General features: G+C 34.0%; 1 protein-coding gene across 1 annotated transcript in view; it reads right to left on the bottom strand.

Moving 5' to 3' along the window:
- The window catches only part of LOC114508759 (disintegrin and metalloproteinase domain-containing protein 32), a 109,401-nt gene that overhangs the window by 37,531 nt on the left and 51,881 nt on the right, over nt 1-19,989 (bottom strand). The window contains exons 12-16 of the mRNA XM_036011104.1: nt 17,334-17,470; nt 9,349-9,526; nt 4,734-4,826; nt 3,308-3,503; nt 166-271 (exon numbers count right to left, since the gene is read on the bottom strand). Of these exons, the coding sequence (XP_035866997.1) occupies nt 166-271; nt 3,308-3,503; nt 4,734-4,826; nt 9,349-9,526; nt 17,334-17,470 (710 nt within the window). The remainder of the gene's footprint in view (nt 1-165; nt 272-3,307; nt 3,504-4,733; nt 4,827-9,348; nt 9,527-17,333; nt 17,471-19,989) is intronic.

Genomic DNA, 19,989 nt, shown 5'->3' on the forward strand with positions numbered 1-19,989 from the left:
GTTCTTAATAAAGGTTAAAATGAATTCGTGACCAATATATCAAAGAGGTGGCCCTTCAGATGCCAGGAAAAAACAACTTCATTTTATACACTAGGTGGTCTTCAGCTTGGGCAAGCAACCAAATGGGTGCACAAGAAAAGTACCCTTAATATTTGCATAGCCTACCTCCATTGGCAGAAAACATACTGGCCTCTCTGCTTACCACAGTTCCCAAACCTATCATTTTGAGATTGTATTTCTTCATAGCAGGCAAATGGAGCATTTGTTGAACCTGTCAAAGTTTAAAATATATTTGGATTAAAACTCCCTTTCTGTTTCATCTCCTACATTTCCTTTTCCTTTTTCTCTATTATTATCTAATTCAAAAAATTTTCCTAATGAGGTTGTAGAAGAAGAGAAAGAATTAAAGTGAAAGGCAGTGATTGTGGTTATGCCTCCTTTTGCTTCATTTTCTGTTATTTCCATGACAAAAGCTATGAGGTGAGAGAAGTCACAGAAGCCTAGACCATGAGAGAGGGTTCTGTGAGAGTAGGCCATAGAAAGATAACACAAGAAAATTATACTTGTTCTCCTAGGTTCTGAGTGGGACCTCATAAAAAAGTCCAGGTCTATAACGTAATTTCATTGAAGAAACATTGTTTCATCAAGAGGCCTAAAATAAAAGGACCAAAATTGCCAACCTATATATTTAACTGTTTTCCTTCATTACTTTATTACTTTTATTACCACTTTGCAAAAAATGCTAAAATCTTGGCAACTTACAATGCCCCTGTGTAATGTCACAGTTCCTGGAAGTCATGAAAAACAAGTCAATATACAAAACTTAATTGTATTTCCACACACAAACAACAGTTGGAAAACTATGTTTCAAAAAACAATAGTTTTTGTAATAGCACCAAACCCAAAACCTTGTTGAAGATAATGCAAAAAAAAAAAAAAAAGATGTGAAAACCATGCTCACTATGAACTGCAAAACACTGCTGGAAGAGGGTGTGTTCCAGTGAGGGCAAGTGCTGCTCTCCCCCTGCGGGGAAACCCAGCTGGCACTGCGCCTGGCCCGTCTGTCAGGGCACTGTGCTCCAACACCGTGCTACGTGCATTCGGTCAGACCAGACGTGTCAAGAACCATATGATTTCACCCCTATGTGGGATGTAAAATGGAAAGGAACAAAAATTCACAAACACAGACAACAGTATGGAGGTTATCAGAGGGGAGATCGGGGGGCACAGTAAAGGGTAAAGAGGGTCAAATATGATGACAGAAAAATATTTGACTTTGGGTGGTGGGCTCACAATGCAATATACAGATGATGTACTACAGAATTGTATGCTTGAAACCTACATAATTTTATTAACCAATGTCACCCTAATAAATTTGATTTAAAAAGACAAAAGTATTTATGGTCACATAACTCTGTAAAGGGGCAATTTTTATGATATATGAATTATATCTAAAAATATTAATAAAAAAATTAGCCCTGGCCCGGTGGCTCAGTTGGTTGGAGCACTGTCCCATAAACCAAAAGACTGTAGGTGTTACCCCTGTCAGGGCACATAGCTGAGTTGTGGGTTCAAACCCTGGTTGGGGTGTATACAGGGGGCAACTTATCAATGTTTCTCTCTCACATCGATGTTTCTCTCTCTCCTCTCCTCACCTCTCAAAAGAAAAAAAAAATCAATAAACATATCCTTGGGTGAGGGATAAAGGGAATGAATGAGCCAAATTCATAGAAATGGAGAGTGATAGTTCCCGTGGGATGGGAGGTGGGAGAAAAAGGGAGATGTCAGTCAAAGAGCACACACTTCCAGTTATAAGATAAATAAGTTCTGCAAGTCTAATGTACAGCATGACACCTCCTATGTACTTGAAATTATATACCTGAAAGCATATTACATACTTAAAGGTTACTAGGAGAGTAAATTTTGAATGTTTTCACCACCCAAAAAAAGAAGTGGTAATTATGTGACATGATTCAAGTATTAGCTCATGTTATGGTGCTAATCACTTTGCAACATATTAGTATCAAATCAACGTGCTGTACACCTTAAACTTGTACATTGTATAAGCTGGGGATAGGGAAGACTTAAATGTGAGACCAGAAACTATAAAAGTCCGAGGATAAAACATAAGAAAAAAGCTTTTGGACATTGCCCCAGGCAATAATTTGTTTGCACATGACACAAACACCCAGGCAGCAAAAGCCAAAATAGACAGGTGGGGGCTGCATTCAACTAAGAAACTGCTCAGGAAAGGAAACAATCAACACAGTGAAAAGGAAACAGAACAAGAGAAAATATTTGCCAATTAATATCTGATAGGGGTTAATCTCCGAAGTATATGTTACAATTCAATAACAAATGCAAATAATGGGATTTTACAATAGCAAAGACTTAGAGACATTTCTCAAAGGAAGACATTAAAGTGATCATCAGACATATGAAAAGATGTGCTCAACATCACTAATCAGGGAAATGCAAATCAAAGCCACAGCTCCTATCTTTTAGGATAACTATTATTGAAAAGACAAAAGGTAAGTGTTAGCAGGAATGTGGAGAAAAGGGAACTTCTGTACACTGTTGACGGGAGTAAAACTGGTACAGCTGTTATGGATAACAGCAAATCGACTGCTCACAAATTAAAAATAAACTACCTTATAACCCCGCAATCATGTATATATTCATTCTATGAGGCCAGGATTACATTATAAGACCAGTATTACATTCTATGAGACCAGTATTTTATATATAATGGATATATATATGGATATATATAAAATGGATAGATATACATATATATAGTATACACTGGCATATATATGCCAATATTTTTATATATAAATATATAATGTATATTTATAAATTATAAGTAGAAAATATATTTATATAAAATGCATAATATAAATATATAAAATATGTGTTTGTATAATATATTACATCTTTGTATAACATATGTAATATTTTATATATTATATATAATATATTTATATGTGCAAGTGTTTATATATATAAGGGATATATATATAATAGATCTGTTAAGTAGTCTCATTGTGGCAACTATTTCACAATGTATATGACATCAAAACATCAAGTCATATGCCATAAATATATGCATTTTAGTTGTCAATTATACCTCAATCAAGTTTAAAAAATAAAAATATATAAGGTAAACAGAATAAAAAATTTAAATTTATATATTTATATACAACATAAATATGTGGAATACAAATCATATATAATTGATCATTGTCTTGATAATGTTAATAAAATATTGAAGACCAACAACTCAGATGCTGCAAAGCAGTAGTACCTCTTCCAAAGATGGACTGACAGCGTGCATCAAGGTCATGGCAATCTCCCGCATAACAAATGTATTTTGTCTTACATGAACGCCCATTGAGTATAGTCACATCAGGAACACACTCTCCCGAGCTTCCATTGCAAGATTCAGGAAGATCACAGTCGGGATGCACAGCCGGCCTACACACCGAACCTGCTTTAACAATCTAGTAGAAATTAAAATATAAAAAATAAAGCACTATATATAAGACTGCTGTGTTTATCAATATTTATTTCAAAATTGTGTTAATTTTATTCAGAAGTTGATAATATATCCATTAATGTCTCTTAATATCTTCTATATCAAATACAATGTTAGTCATATTGGAAAACATGAGTGTCCTTAACTGAAAGAGGAGACAAAACACCCACACGAGGAAAAGTGTAACACAAATATGGTGTGACAAGAGCCAAGGTTTTGCCTGTGTTCTGGTGCAAGGGAGGAAAATCACTTTTAGCTTGTGATAGTTACTTCTTTCGGGTGAGAATGGTGTAATTTACACAATTCCCAAATAAAATATAATTATTCAAACCACAGCCTGTAAATATGGAATATCTGTAATTACAATCTTTCTCCTGAATTACCCCATAGTTAGTTAACACTTCCACATATAGAATTCTAAAAACTTATATAAAGAATCTTAAACAAGCATCTATCTCATATTCCTTAATCGATGGTTTCCAGATGACACTAACGAGATCAGCAGTAAGGATGTAACCACATGGTAAGATTCTAGAGAAAAATAACATAAAACTGTGTTAGTGAAGGACAGTCAAGGACAGAGAACCCGTGGTAGGTAGTTCAACAGAGAGATTCTCATACAATGAATTTGTTACAAACATATTTTAAAAACTGAAAAGGAAAACAGAGGACAGGAGTCAACAGCTTTTTCATATAAGCTAAAATGTGACCTTTAAGACAAATTATCTTTGAATACTAAGTTTATAGTTTAAATTGTGTGCTATATAACATTTGGAACTGTTAGTTCTGGTTAGTTTCATCATTTATACATTTATGGGAAACTGCTCTGTCTTCCAATAAACCTGCAAACACCTATCACCACCAGTAACATTTTTATTTGTAAACTGTAAATGTTGGAAAAAGTGAATGAAAATAATCCCTTTTAATGGAGATTTTCTACATTGGAGAATTCTGTAATAGCTCTCAATCAAGGCTTGAAAACAACAGCATTGAGTCAGGGAGAATAATGGCATTAGAAGAAGGTCTCAACATCCGACTGAAGTTCACAAAATTAGAAACCTGATTCGGAATCTAGTGTCTTTTTTTTATTTGAAAGGTCACTTGTTTGACTTGCAGCTATAGGTCTAAGTGCTATGGAGAATCTCAGACATGGTCCGGTATGTACGTGGGTGGTGGTAATAAACTCAAGTCTTACTTTACAGTTGCGGCAGCAGGACCCTCTATCGCATTCTGATCCTGGTTTCAGCACACAGCTCTGGGGATCGCAACAGCTGGCGGGTCCGCATTGCTACGCATGAGTGGAATGCAAATAAAGATACGTTAGAACATAATAAAAACTTTGGTAAGAGCTATATTTACTGTGCTTTTGGGTTTGGGGAAAGAATATGAATGCTTTCAACATTTATAGATTTTTGCTTCTCTAAACAATCAAAATACTAAGGTACTTCGGGTCAAAACAGAGTAACTGGAACCCCACTAACTCTAATCAACTAGAATACTGGGCAAAACACATGCGACAACTTTTTCCAGAAACTGGATAACTGTAACAGAGAGACTGTTGGTTACCAGTGCCTGAAGGATGGGAGAAAAGGGAAGAAATTGATTTAAAAAATACAAACTTTCACTTATAAAATGAATGATTTCTGAGAAACTAATGTACAGCATGATGCCTCCAGTTAACTATAATGGATTACATACTTGAAATTTCCTAAGAGGACAGAAGAAGTATTCTCACTATACACAAAAAGAAATAACTGTGAAGTGATGAACATGTTAGATTGTAGCAATCATTTCACAATGCATGCATATAGCAAAACACCACCCTGTACATCTTAAACATATATACCATTGCTGTTTGTCCAGTATACCGCAATAAATCTGGGAGGAGGGGGTGTGTAAAGTTTAAGCCCACTGCAAAGTTAAAGAGAACAGTCCCTAAGGTTTCCCTCACTTTTACACCCATGATCAGTTCAGTGGAGTTTGATAATTTACCAGAAGAACTCACAGCTCCCACTAAAAGCTGGTATACGCAACAGTTGTGGTCTATTGCATGAAAAGGATACAAATTAAAATCAGCCAAGAGGAAAAGCACTTAGGACAAAACCCAGAGAAGAACCAAAGTTAAAGCTCCTACTACCTTCATCCCATAGAATCACAGACACACTACACTCCAAGCACTGAAGTGTAGTTTGAGGTCAGTATTATCCTAATATCAAACCTAGTCAAGACATTACAAAAGAAAAGAACATAACAATATTTCTCATAAACATGGATGCAAAAATATTCAATAAAAATTTAGAAAATCAAATCAAACAATGTATAAAAAATATTCACCGCAACCAAGTGGGATTTATCACAAGTATGCAAGACTGGTTCATCAATCAAAGATGAATTAGTATAATCCATCATATTGACAGGCTGAAGAAAAAAATCATATGATCATAACAACTGCTATATTAATAGAATAAGAATCTAACAAAATCCAAGTCTCACTAATGCAAAATGCTGGCAACATGGGAATAAAGGGAATCTTTCTCAATCTGATAACAACCAACTAAAACAAAGTCTACAGCTGACATCACACTTACAGGGAGATACACTTTCCCCTTGCGATCGGGAACAAGGCAAAGATGCCCCCTCTCACCACTGCTGTCAAAATCTTAATGCAATTATATGAGAAAATAAAACTTAAAAAAATACATGTTAGATAGAAGTAAAACTGTTTTGTCCATAGATTACATGGTTGTCTATGTAAATAAACTTACAAATAATTAGTCAAACAATTACAGCAACAAAAAAAATTTCCTGTGGCTAGTAAGTAATTATATCAAGGTTTCTAGATACCAAGTTAGTATGCAAAATTCAACTATTTTTCTATATAGCAACAATAGAAAAAGTGGGAATTCAACATAAAAAACACAATTCCACTTGCATTACTACCAAAAACAATGAAATTTTGGGGAATAATTCTAACAAAATTTTGCAAGTTCTATATGAGAAAAACTACATCACTCTCATGAAAGAAATAAAAGAAGGTATAAATAAATAGAGAGCTATTCCATGTTCCTGGATAGGAAAACTCAGTATCATTAGGTCGTCAGTTCTTCCCAACCTGATCCAGAGAATTGATGTAATTCCAATAAAAACTCCAGCCAGTTGACAAACTGACTGTCAAGTTCATCTAAAAAGGCAAAAGACCTGCAATAGTCAATATAACACACATGAAGAAAAAGGAGAAAAAGGAAGAGGAAGAGGAAAACTGAGGGAGTGACAATACCCAATTTCAAAACTTCCTATAAACTGAAATAATGAATGGATGGTATTCCAAAAGGACAGACAAAGAGATCATTATGGATGGAGGGTGACCAGACTCAGACACAGAGGACAGACTGACAGCTCTCAGAGGGACAGGGAGATGGGTGAAAAAGGCAAAAGGATTAAGAAAAACAAACAAACAAACAAAAAACACAGGCACAGAAAACAGTATGGTGATTACCAGAGGGAAAGGGGAGTGGGGGAAGGTGGCGGAGGGCAAAGGGTGGGTAAATGGGGATGGAAGGTGACTAGACTCTGGGTGCTGAAAACAATACAATATACAGATGACATATTTTAGAACTGTACATTTGAAACATATAATTTTGTTGATCCATGTACTCCAGTAATAAGTTTAAAAAGAGAAGAAGACCTAAATTTAGTACCATGTGTACAGACTGGCGGACTCAATATTGGTATGGACACAATACAATTTCAATCAAAGTCGCTACATTCACATGCAGATTCTCTAATTTATATGGAAATCCAAGGGTCCTAGAAGAGTAAAACCATCTTGGAAAAGACAAAAAAATAACTCGTTTCAAGGCTTACTATAAAAGTATATTAATTAATAAAGCACAGAATTGGCATAAGAATAGACATAAATCAAAAGAAAAATATCCAGGGATAGACACACAAGTGTGGTAATTTATTTTCATAAGGATGTTAAGGTAAAATAATGGTGAAAAGATAGTCATTTTAATAAATACTGCTAGAAAAAAAATCATATTCTTAGGGAGGATAATGAATGTCAAGCCAAATCTCTCAACAAACACAAAACAAACTCAAATGGAAGACAGACTAAATTTAAAAGTGTTAATTGTATAACTTCTGGCAGAAAACATAGAAGAAAATATTCATTACCTTGGGTAAGTAAAAATTTATCAGGACAGAAAAACTGTGACAATACCAGAAAAATGATAAATTGGACCTTAGGAAAACAAAGAATGCCTGCTATACAGAGACTTTAAGAAACTAAAAGGGTAACCCGAAGACTGGAAAGAAATATGTGTACCATACATGTCTGACAAAGAAATGGCATCTAGCCTATAAGTCGATAGTAAAAATAAACAACTTAATTTTTAAAACTGGCAAGATATTTGAGCAGATTATTCAAACAAGGAATGGCTAATAATGACATGAGAACTTGACCCTCAACACCATTAGGGTCATCAAGGAAACACAAATCAAAGCCCCTGGAACGGCTAAAACGGAAAGGCTGCAGTACAGTTTCCGGTGAGCATGTGGAGGCAATCAGAGTTCCATACATTGTTGACAGGCATGTAAAACGATGCAACCACTTTGGAAGATAGTTTGAAAGACAGTTTCTCATAAACATACACTTATCATATGACTCAGCCACTCTTTTAGGAATTCAGAATAATAGCCCAATACTGTTAACAACTCAAATGTACATTACCAGGTGGACGGAAAAACAGATTGCATTGCATCAAAACAATAAAATATTACTCAAAAAAGAAGAAACTATTACAACATAAAACAATGTGGGTGAATCTCAAAACACTGTATTGAAAGGAAGAAGCCAGACACAAAGAATGTGTGTTATATCATTTCTTTCACGTGACCTTCTTGATGAGGCAACACCGACATACTCAGGAGTTACCTGGAGATGAGGAGTAAATGACTGCAAGGAGGGCATCAGTAAGCTTTTGGGTACAAAGAAAACAACCTGTATTTTAGTTGTACCAATGCTCATAAACATTAGTCAAAACTCATCAATCTGTGTATTTAAAAAGAGTCCATGTTATTGTATTTGGATTATGCCCCAGTAACAGTGATTTTAAAATACAGAAGAGTAAAGAGGGAAGACTTATTCTACCAAATGGTAAAACATAATACAAAGAAAAGCATAGTAATTAAAATGACATAATGTAGGCACAAGTACATTCAAACCCATATATGTATCAAACCTTAATATCATTTCCATCTATTCATTTTGTAATCACAGAAATTTATGGTATCTGTTGGATTACTGCAAATACTTCATTGTCTAGAATCATTATATCCTGGACATTTAGCATTCACATTTTCAGAACTTCCCTATAAACATAACCTAATGTTCAGATTGTAATAATAACACAGTCCTCCACCACCATATTACAAGTTCCATCATGAACTAAGATCCTAAAGGGTATCTGATAGTCCACTGTCACATTAAGCTTCAATAAGATATTTATAAAATGCCTAATGGTTAATCACAGGTTCGAAAAGATCTTATGTAGTTTGTCTGGAACCCAAAACCTCATTCTAGGCCCCCATTTTTCCCATCAGCAATAATTTTTTGGAGAGCATTTGTTCAAAACTCCTCAACCTATAAAATTTACACAGTATATTCTTGTCTATACTTCCACCTTGATTTCACTTATTGCCATATTCTATATGCTGCTCAGTCACATTTGAGATACATAACATTGATGACAAGGAGGTTAACTAAAACAATCACTTTATTAGCCAGTGTTCCCAGTTACCAGACTTACCTCCTCAGTCCCGCAGTCGCAGACCTCAGGGGGCTCCACTCTGCCGTTGCCACAGATTGATGTTGGACGCACTTGCATTTGTGGTTTATTCTGAAGACACTTGGTACCCATATTTGAAATGAAATGTTTAAAGTCACTCACACTGCAACTGCTAAAGGTCTTCACACCACTGGATTGCCTAAAGGTGAGTCCGTATAATGTTGTTGGCACTACATTCTTGAAAGCACAACTCTATATTATATTAATTAATTTCAAAATGTTAAGTCTAATAAAAAATAATAAATGTTCACAATGAAAGCTTAGAAGCTAAAATCATTCTTGGGGAGGTCATGTGATTTATTCACTGGAATACATGTCCTTATTGAAACAAAATTAAGCACAACTCAATAGCAAAAACAAACAACCAATTAGAAAGCACATAAAGGTCTTGAATACACATTTTTCAGAGACAACATATAAATGGCTAACCAGTGTATGAAAATGCACACAAAATCACTAAACATCAGGGAAACGGAATCAAAACTACAATGAGATATAACCTCACACCTGTGAGAATGGCTAATTTTTTTTTAAAGAAAGCTAAGTTCTGGCAAGGATGTGAAGAAATCGAAAGCCTGGTATACTGTTGATGGGAATGTGAGTTGGTACAGCTGCTATGGAAGACAATAGAGAGGTTTTCCAAAAAATTGAAAATATAACAACACATATAATCTAGAAATCTCACTTCTGAGTACATAGACTGGGTATATACATTAAAATCCCCTACTATGATTGTATTACTGTCAACCTCGCACTTTACATCCATCAATTTTGTTTATAAACTTAGGTGCTCCTATGTTGGATGCATGTATGTTTACAAAGGTTATATATCCTCTTGTTGGACTGATCCCCTTATCATTATGTCCTTCTTTATCTCTTGTTATAGCCTTTTCAAAATCCATTTTGTGTCTGATACTGATATTGCCACAGGGTTTCTAACAGGTCTGAGGCAATATCTCATTGCGGTTTTTATTTGAAATCAGGATCTCAAAGAGATATCTGCAGTCCCATATTCACTGCAGCCTTATCCACGATAGGCAAATATATGGAAGCAACCTAAATACCAACTGACAGATGAATGGATAAAGAAACTGTGGCGCATACAGTTACAGCATATAACATCCCATGCAACGGGATATATTCAGTCTGAAAAAAAAGGAAATCTGACATATGCAACAACATGGATGAAGCCTGAGGACATTATGCTAAATAAAATAAACCAGAACAGAAGCATAACTACTGCGCAATCTCACTGATATGAAGTATCTAAAACAGTTAAACTCATAGATGCCGAGAGTAGAGTGGTGATCGCCCAGGGCTAGGAGAAGGAAAGCATAAGGACTTGTTCGACGGGAGTAAAGTTTGTTACACAAGATGAATAAACTCAAGAGGTCTTCTGTACAATATAATGCCCATAGTTAACAATACTGTTTCGTTTATTTTAAAAATTTGTTAAGAGGACTCCTACAAAGAAAAAACTTAGAATAGATTAATTTTGTTTTTATGAGCATTGCAAACTAAATCTACCTTTAAGTTTTTCTGAGTTTTGGGGTGGGATTTATGCCAATTCTTCCACAGAGAGAAAGTGGGCATATATGTGCATGATACCTCTGCCGAGGTGAAATAAAACTGAAATAATGGAGTGGGGAAAATTCTATATCCTTTTATGTAAATTCCCATATGAGTATCAGCAACTCTCCAAATTTTCTTCTACTCCCTTCATCTTTGCCCTGATCACCACAAAATTAAGAATCAAGCTCTTTGAAAGTCTGAATGTGTTCAGTATTCCAATGTTTTCCAATGTTTATTCATAGGTTTGTACTACATATATAATGATAGCTATGGTAATTCATTAAACTTAACTGCAGATGACAAAGGTAATAATTTTGTCATCTGTATTGTTAACATCACACTATCTACACAGTTCTTGGCAAACACAGAATTGTCTATTAACAAACATTTGTTAAGCAAACTATACTATCCTTAGTCCAGAATATTTTATAGAAATTAAACCAGTATACAGAGAAGCTAAAATCCTCAGCAAACTCAGACAATTTATAAATTAATAGGGTCAAACACACACAGTTAAAGACTTTAAATTCAGGTACTTTTTACCCAAAAATTCATCTTTGAATATTACATAATTCAATAAAATATTTGTTATTAAATATTAATAGATATTTTACTCTAAAGCATATATTTTTATGATCTGACCACTAACATCAAAAGGTGAAGAAAATTTATAATTAAAAATCTATATGGCCCTGGCTAATGTGGCTCAGTGGACTGAGCACTGGCCAGGTAACCAAAGGGTCATAGGTTCAATTCCCAGTCAGGGCACATGCCTGGGTTGTGGGCCACATCCCCAGTAGGGGGCACAAGAGAGGCAACCACACATTGATGTTTCTCTCCCTCTCCTTCTCCCTCCTTCCCCTTCTGTCTAGAAATAAATATATAAAATCTTTTTAGAAAAATTAATAAATAAAAATCAATATGATATTTTCACTCTGGGAACTATTTATAGTCAACTATATATAATTTATAAGAATATATACATATATATATAATCCATAATTATTCACCATTTTGCTGCCCACAATAGCAGTTCTTAAGAACATATATTCCCAAAGCTTATCTGTAATCAGTTATCTGGAGGCTTTCTTTTTTCATTTATTTGGTTGAAATTTTGCATTCTGAATTCTAATACCATGTTAGATTTTTCCCAAATTACTTTATAACTATTCATTGAAACTGTCATATAACTAGCCTAAATTCTGAGGTCAAAAAACACAGAAATTAATTGGCAAAAGAAAATAATAGAAAAGAGTAGTTCTATCATTTTCTGAGGTTGGACTTAGCACTTAACAGTATTTTGCAATAAAGAAAAGTTTATCTTTTATACTCTTTGATTTTCCTTTCAGAGTCTTTCTTCTACACATCATCTACCCCCCAAATTCCATGTTCTCACTGTTCTGCTGTATTCCTATACAACCACTTGAATACTTTCTTAGGTCTTCCCTATTCCTCAAATAATAAGAGATATGAGCACAACAGTAAATAACTTACATATCTTGATTACTTGCATCTTTACAACTGTGCAATATAGCTATCATGGTGCTTATTTTTCAGATGAATAAACTGAGGTTTAGAAAAGACTAACAAACAAGTGAAAAACTCCAAAGCCCATGTTCTCCTCAATGTATTCCATATACCAAAATGGTATCCCCTCAAACCAGAAGAAAAAGAGAGCAAGAATTGAGAACATATTTGAAGAAATAATGACTGAAAACTTCTCTAACCTTGTAGGGAAAAAAGATACACAAGTCCAGGAAGCAAAGAGAGTCCCAAACAAGATGAAACCAGAGGCCCACTCCAAGATACACCATAAATAAAACAGCAAAAATTAAAGACAAATAGAGAATCCTAAAATCAGTAAAAGAAAGACAGTTAGCTACCTACACAGGAGCTCCCATAATATTGTTGGCTTATTTCTCATCAGAAACATTCAGGCCAGAGAAATGGTGTGAAATAGTCCAAGGAGTAAAAAGGAAGCACCTACAACCAAGACTACTCTACTCAGCAAGGCTATCATTTAAAATTGGAGAAGAAGCTTTCCAGACAAGAAAAAGCTGAAGAAGTTTATTACCACCAAACCGGTATTACAAGAAATGTTAAAAGAACTTCTTTAAGAAAAAAAAAGGAGGAGTTAAAGAATAAAATGGCACATGGACAATAACAAGGGGGGTGGAGATGGGAGAGAGGAGGGGAGGGCTAAGGGGGTGAGCTGGGATGGGGATAAAGGGCAGAAAACTGTACTTGAACAACAATTAAAATAAAAATTAAAAATTCACCAAAAAAGAATAAAATGGCAATAAATAGATACCTATCAATAATCATTTTAAATGTAAATGAACTAAGTGAAATAAGCCAGTTATAGAAAGACAGGTACCATATGATTTCATTCATATGTAGAATCTAATGAACAAACTGAACCAACAGGCAAAACAGAGACAGACTCATAGATAGAGAGCAGGCTGACAGCTCCAGGGGGTGGGATTGAGGAGTGCAGGGATCAAGCAAAAAGGAAAAGGACCCATGGGCATGGACAACAGTGTGGTGATTGCAGGGGGAAGGGGGCAGGTGGAGGGAGAAGAGGGTATGGGGGTAAATGATAACAGAAAAATACAATAAAATGAACTATTAATAATAATAATAAATGAAAGTGAATTAAATGCTCCAATCAAAAAAAAATAGGATAAATGGTAATGGAAGGAAACTGGACTTGGGGTGGTAAACACACAATACACTATACAGATGACATGTTATAGAATTGTATACCTGAAACCTGTATAATTTTATTAACCAATGTCACCCCAATAAAATATTTCAATAAAAAATGCAGAAGACATAGGATGGCTTAATAGATAAGAAAACAAGACCTATATACATGCTGTCTACAAGAGACCCACCTCAGAACAAAAGGTACACACAGACTGAAAGGATGAAAAGAGAGATTTCATGCAATGGACATGAAAAAACTGGGATATATATATAATAAGTCTTTAAAACAAAGGCTATAGTAAGAGACTAAGAAGGACATAATGATAAGAGGATATAACCCTTATAAACATTTATACACCAAACATAGGAGCACCTAAATATATAAAGAAAACTGATGGACATAAAGTGAGAGGTTGACAATAATACAGTCATAGTAGAGGATATATACTATATATACTCAGACTATATACTCAGAAAAGGGATTTATGGATCATATGGGTTGTTATAACAAAACCAGATAAAGACACTACAAAAAAGAAAATTAAAGGCCAATATTGCTGATGAACATAAGTGCAAAAATCTACAACCAAATACTAGCAAACTGACTTCAGCAATACTATAAAAAGATCACACACCATGACCAAGTGGGACTTATTTTGGGGATGCAACATTGGTACAATATCCACAAATCAATTAATGTGACGCACTATTAGATAAAAAAATAAAGGATAAAAATCATATGATAATATGAATAGATGTGGGGAAAGCATTTGACAATATCTAGCACCCATTTATGATTAAAAAATGACTCTTGGCAAAGGGGAAATAAAAAGAACATATCTCAACATGATAAAAGCCATATATCTCAATATATCAAACCCACAGCCAACATCATACTCAACAGGAAAAAACTAAAATTGTTTCCCTAAGATCAGGAACAAGACAGGGATATGCATTTTCACCACTCTTATTCAACATAATACTGGAAGTTCCAGCTACAGAGATCAGACAAGAAAAAATAAAAGGCATCTAAATTGGAAAGAATGAAGTAAAACTACAGATGGCATGATACTACATTTGGAGAACCCTAGATATGCCACCAAAATATTATTCTACTAGAACTGATAAATAAATTCATTAAAGTAGCAGAATACAAAATAAATATTCAGAATTTGGTTGCATTTTTCTATACCAATAATGAACTATCAGAAAGGGAAGCTTAAAAAATCCCATTTATAATTGCATTAAAAATAAAATACTTAGGAATAAATTTAAGCAAGGAAGTAAAAGACTTGTACTCAGAAAATTATGAAATACTGACAAAAAAGGTGAAGAAAATATAAATAAATGGTATAAGCATATACCATGTTCATGGATAGAATTTATTAGCATCATTAAAATATCCATACTACCAAAAGCAATGTATAAATTCAATACTATTCCAATAAAAATACCAGTGGTATTTTTCACAAAACTAAAACAAATAATCCAAAAATTAATATAAAACTTAAAAAGACATGGAATATACTGAGCAATCTTGAGAAAGAATTATGAAGTTGGATATATTATGCTACCTGATAACTACACTATAAGGCTACAGTAATCAAAACAGCATGGTACTAACATAAAAATAAACATATAGATCAATGGAACAGAATAGAGAGTCCAGAAATAAACTGGCACCTATAAGGTCAATTAATATTTGACAAAAGGGTACAATCAGTATCTTCAATAAATGGTGTTGTGAAAATTAGACAGATACCTGAGAAAAACAAAATTAGGTCACCTTCTTACACTATATACAAGAATAAACTCAAATGGACTAAAGACTTAAATGTAAGGCTCAAAACCATAAAACTTCTAGAGAAAAACATAGGCAGTAACATCCCTAACATTTCTCTTAGCAATGTTTATTTTCTGATATTTACCTTGAGCAAGGAAAATAAAAGAAAAACATATGGGACTAATCAAACTAAAAATTTTTTGAACAAAGGAAAACATCAACATAATGAAAATACAACCTACTGAATGGAAGAACATATTCACCAATGATATATCTGATAAAAAGTAATATCTAAAATTTTTAAAGAACTCATACTACTCAACACCAAAACAAAAAAATAATATTTCAATTAAAATTAGACAGAGGACCTGAAGAGACACTTCTTCAAACAGGACATACAGATGGTCAATAGACATATGAAAAGATGCTCAACATCACTAATAGTCAGGGAAATGCACATTATAACCACAATGAGATATCATCTCACACCTGTCAGAATGGCTACCATCAATAAATCAACAAACAACAAGTGCTGGCAAGGTTGTGGCGAAAAAGGAACCCTCGTGCACTACATGCAGAAATGCAGATTGGTGTAGCCACTATGAAAAACATTATGGGTGGTCCTCAAAAAATTAAAAGTGGAATTGCCATGACCCAGTGATTCCACTTATGGGTATATTTCTAAAGTAATCTAAAACACTAATTTGAAAGAACATATGCATCCCTATGTTCACTGCAGCATTATTTACAATAGCCAAGATATGAAAGTACCCATCAATAGAAAAGTGGATAAAAAGTAGATATATATATATATATATATATATATATATATATATATGGAATGGAATATTACTTGGTTATAAAAAAGAATTAAATCTTACCATTTGCAAGAGCATAGATAGACCTACAGGGTATTATGCTAATGAAGTAAGTCAGTCAGAGAAAGAAAAATTTCATATGATTGCAATTATAGAATATGTATAAAGTTTTTTACATATTAATCCAATTAGAATTTATTTGTGATATAAAATGTGTGTATATATAAATAAATATGTTTGAGTCTGAGCTATTTTTAGAATACAAGAATTAACCTTCAAGTGATGCCTAGAAGGAATTATGAAAAGAACATGTTTTCAAAAACTAATGCCTTATTTTCACATCTGACTTTTGATTGTTCTTCAGTTATGAGTTCGTCCTACTTAGCATAGGACGAACTCATAACTGAGTTTGCAATTCACAAATTAAAAATAAAAAACTGTGCAATGCTAGTGACACCCACTCCAGTCTTTGATAAACTATTTGGGGAACACTGGCAAATTTAGAATCACTCTAATGAATCCATCCTTACTTATAGGATTTTATAATTTAGAAAACACTTTCACATTTATTTTTCTTGTTTTATTCTTGCATCATTCTGTGAAATAAGAGAATAGGCATAATCATTTCCATTTTAAAGGTGAGGAAAATAACTCTAAACAAGGTAAAGTAATTTGTCCAAAGTAACACAAATATCATATATTTCATATGAACTTCCAACTAGGACTTAGAATAAGTTTTTCCACAACATTAAACTACTCTAAAAGCAAAGCCAAAAATTTTGTCTAAAAATAAAATCCACTTGTTTGGCCTGCTGACATATTTTTAAGATCCTTATTAAGTGTTTTCATGAAGCACACAGCCTGCAGAGAATTCCTTTGCTAATTATCTTACAGATTGGGTTTGTTATCCTGGACTCTTCTTACACTGCAAATTTCATGCTTATATTTTATAGTACTTGGTCCATTTTTAGCTAATTTGTCCTATAAGTAAATACTGTATTTGGCCTTCAAATATTTAAACCAAAATAAATGTAATAAATAAATCTTATTATTTAAAAACTTACATAGCTTCTGGATTCATTACACAGATGGCTCCTGAACATGGACATTTCTTTGGGTTATCATACGATATCCCCAGACTGAGTCCCAGCATCTGGGTGACAATCACAGAAAATGCCTCCAAAGTTATCTCCCCGGAATACTACATTAACAACAAAGAAAATTCAAATGAAACAATTAACTGAAGGGTGTTAAAATAATATTTTTGTAATTCTGAACATTCTTATTGTTCTATCAAATACTTAAGAATAGGTAAATACAGCTCCTTGGACAGGTGACAAGCTAAAGTTCTATGAAATTTTATTGAGACATAAGCATATTGATTCTATGCCAAGCTTTGCCGCGATTTAATGTTTGAATAACTAACATAGTATGAAGCTACCATAAATATATAAAAGGGCTGCTTTTACATTAGGTTTTACATTAACATTTTGGCTATATGAACCATGATCTTCAATCTACCTAAGCTCTTACAACAGCTCTCATATACACTGAGAGTAGTCTCCACGATATTCTGCCTTCCACCTCACAAAGTGACCCCACAACAAAACACTGAGTTTAAGTGTGCTATCTGCTTCCTGCTAGTATTTCTCAATGGCATAGTAAGTGGTATCAAGAGAAACCACATTCCTGGATTAGGCTTCTCAAATATACAGCAAGTGTACAGATAACTACCTTGCCAAGGAGAATGGAACACTTAGAGCTGTCTTTTTTATATTATTACTTCTGGTGGGTATAAGGTGATATGCATTTCATATATTTTTTGACAATTTAGCTACTCTTTTTAATGAAGTATTTATTCAAGTATCTTGTCCATTTCCTATTGCATCAGCCTTTTTATTGACTTGTAGAAGCATTTTATATATTCTGTATATGAATCCTTGTTAGTCATGCATTGCAAATACTTTCCCTGCTCTGTGTCTTGTCTTTTCACTCTCTCAATGTCATTTCATGAACTAAATTTCTCTAATTTGATGTGGCCCAATTCATCCGTTTCCTTTATAATTAGTGTTTTTTGTGTCCACCTTATATCTCCCTATACCCATAATCATGAAGCTATGGTATTTTTACCTCCCAGGGCTTTGTTGTTTAATTTTACACACAGATCTACAATCTACAGATTGTATCTTATGAACAACAGTGAAGTTACATTTATCAAAAAAACCATCCACTATAATCAGATTTTTGGTGTTGATCACTTTGCAGTATATACTGATGTCAAACTATGTTGTACATTTAAAAACTTACATAATGTTTTATACCAATTTTAGCTCAGTAAAAAGATCGTCCACTAGCAAATACACTACAATCATCTTTGTAAAAACTTAAGTACATGCCTACCATTTTAGTATTTTGAAACTCTATATTCTGTTCCACTGGTCCCTTTGTCACCTTGTCTTAATCACTGACACTTTATGATAAATATATCTTACTATCAACTACAGTATGACCCTCTGCTATGTTACTCATCAAGATGACCTTATTCTTAACTCTTTGCATTACCATAAAAATTGTAGATTTTGCCTGTCAATTTTACACATGCACAGAGATGCTAGGATTTTTACTGGGGACTACATTTACCTTGTAAATCAACTAGGGGTATCAGTATTGTTGTAGCGTTGTCTGCCAGTCCAGGACCTTAGGCACTGTCTCTAATAATGCTTTATTTTTCCTGTAGAGGTCATATACATCTTTTGGTAGTTTTTTATTCCTAAATTTCTTGATTTTTATGCTACTTTTAAAGTTTCGATTTCTGTTTGTTGCCAGTATAGAGAAATACATTTCTTTTTTGTTTTTTATTTTTTCATCACATTTATCCCCCCTATTCCCTCTCCCATGTCCACTCACCCTACCCACAGCAATCACCACACTGTTGGCCATGTCCATGAGTTCTTCTTCGTTTTCTTTTCCTTTTTGCTCAATCCCTCCACCCACCTGCCCCCCATCAGAGCTGTCAGCCAGCTCTCTACCTGACTCAATTTCTATTTCCCTTGTTAGTTAGATTTGTTCATTAGATGCCACATATGAGTGAAATCCAATGGTGTCTGTCTTTCTCTGACTGGCTTATTTCACTTGGCATAACGCTCTCCAAGTCCACCCATTTACCTTTGCTGACACAAAGAGTAAAATTTTCTTCGTTTTTACAGCCAGGTAGTATTCCATTGTATAAATGTACCATAGCTGTTTTACTCACTCTTCTACTGATGAACATGGGCTGCTTCCAAATCTTGGTGATTTTAAATAACACTGCAATGAACATAGGGGTGCATATATTCTTTCAAATTAGCATTTTAAGGCTCTTTAAATAAATTTCCAAAAGTAGAATCGCTGGGTCATGAGGCTGTTGCATTTTTAATTTTTTGAGATAACTCCACACTGCTTTCCACAGTGACTACACCAATGTGCATTCCCAACAGTACAGAAGGATTCCCCTTTTCTCCACATCCTCACCAGCACTTGTTGTTTGTTGGTTATTGATAAGAACCATTCTGACAGGTGTGAAATGATATTTCATTGTGGTTTGTGGTTTCAATTTGCATTTCTCTGATAAGTAGTTACATTCAGTATCTATTCACATGCCTATTGGCCACCTGTATGTCCTCTTTGAAGAAGTATCTATTTACTTCCTTTGCCCATTTTTTAATTGGACTGTTTGGGTTT

The sequence above is a fragment of the Phyllostomus discolor genome, chromosome 11 (genome assembly GCF_004126475.2).
Source record: "Phyllostomus discolor isolate MPI-MPIP mPhyDis1 chromosome 11, mPhyDis1.pri.v3, whole genome shotgun sequence".
NCBI lineage: Eukaryota > Metazoa > Chordata > Mammalia > Chiroptera > Phyllostomidae > Phyllostomus > Phyllostomus discolor.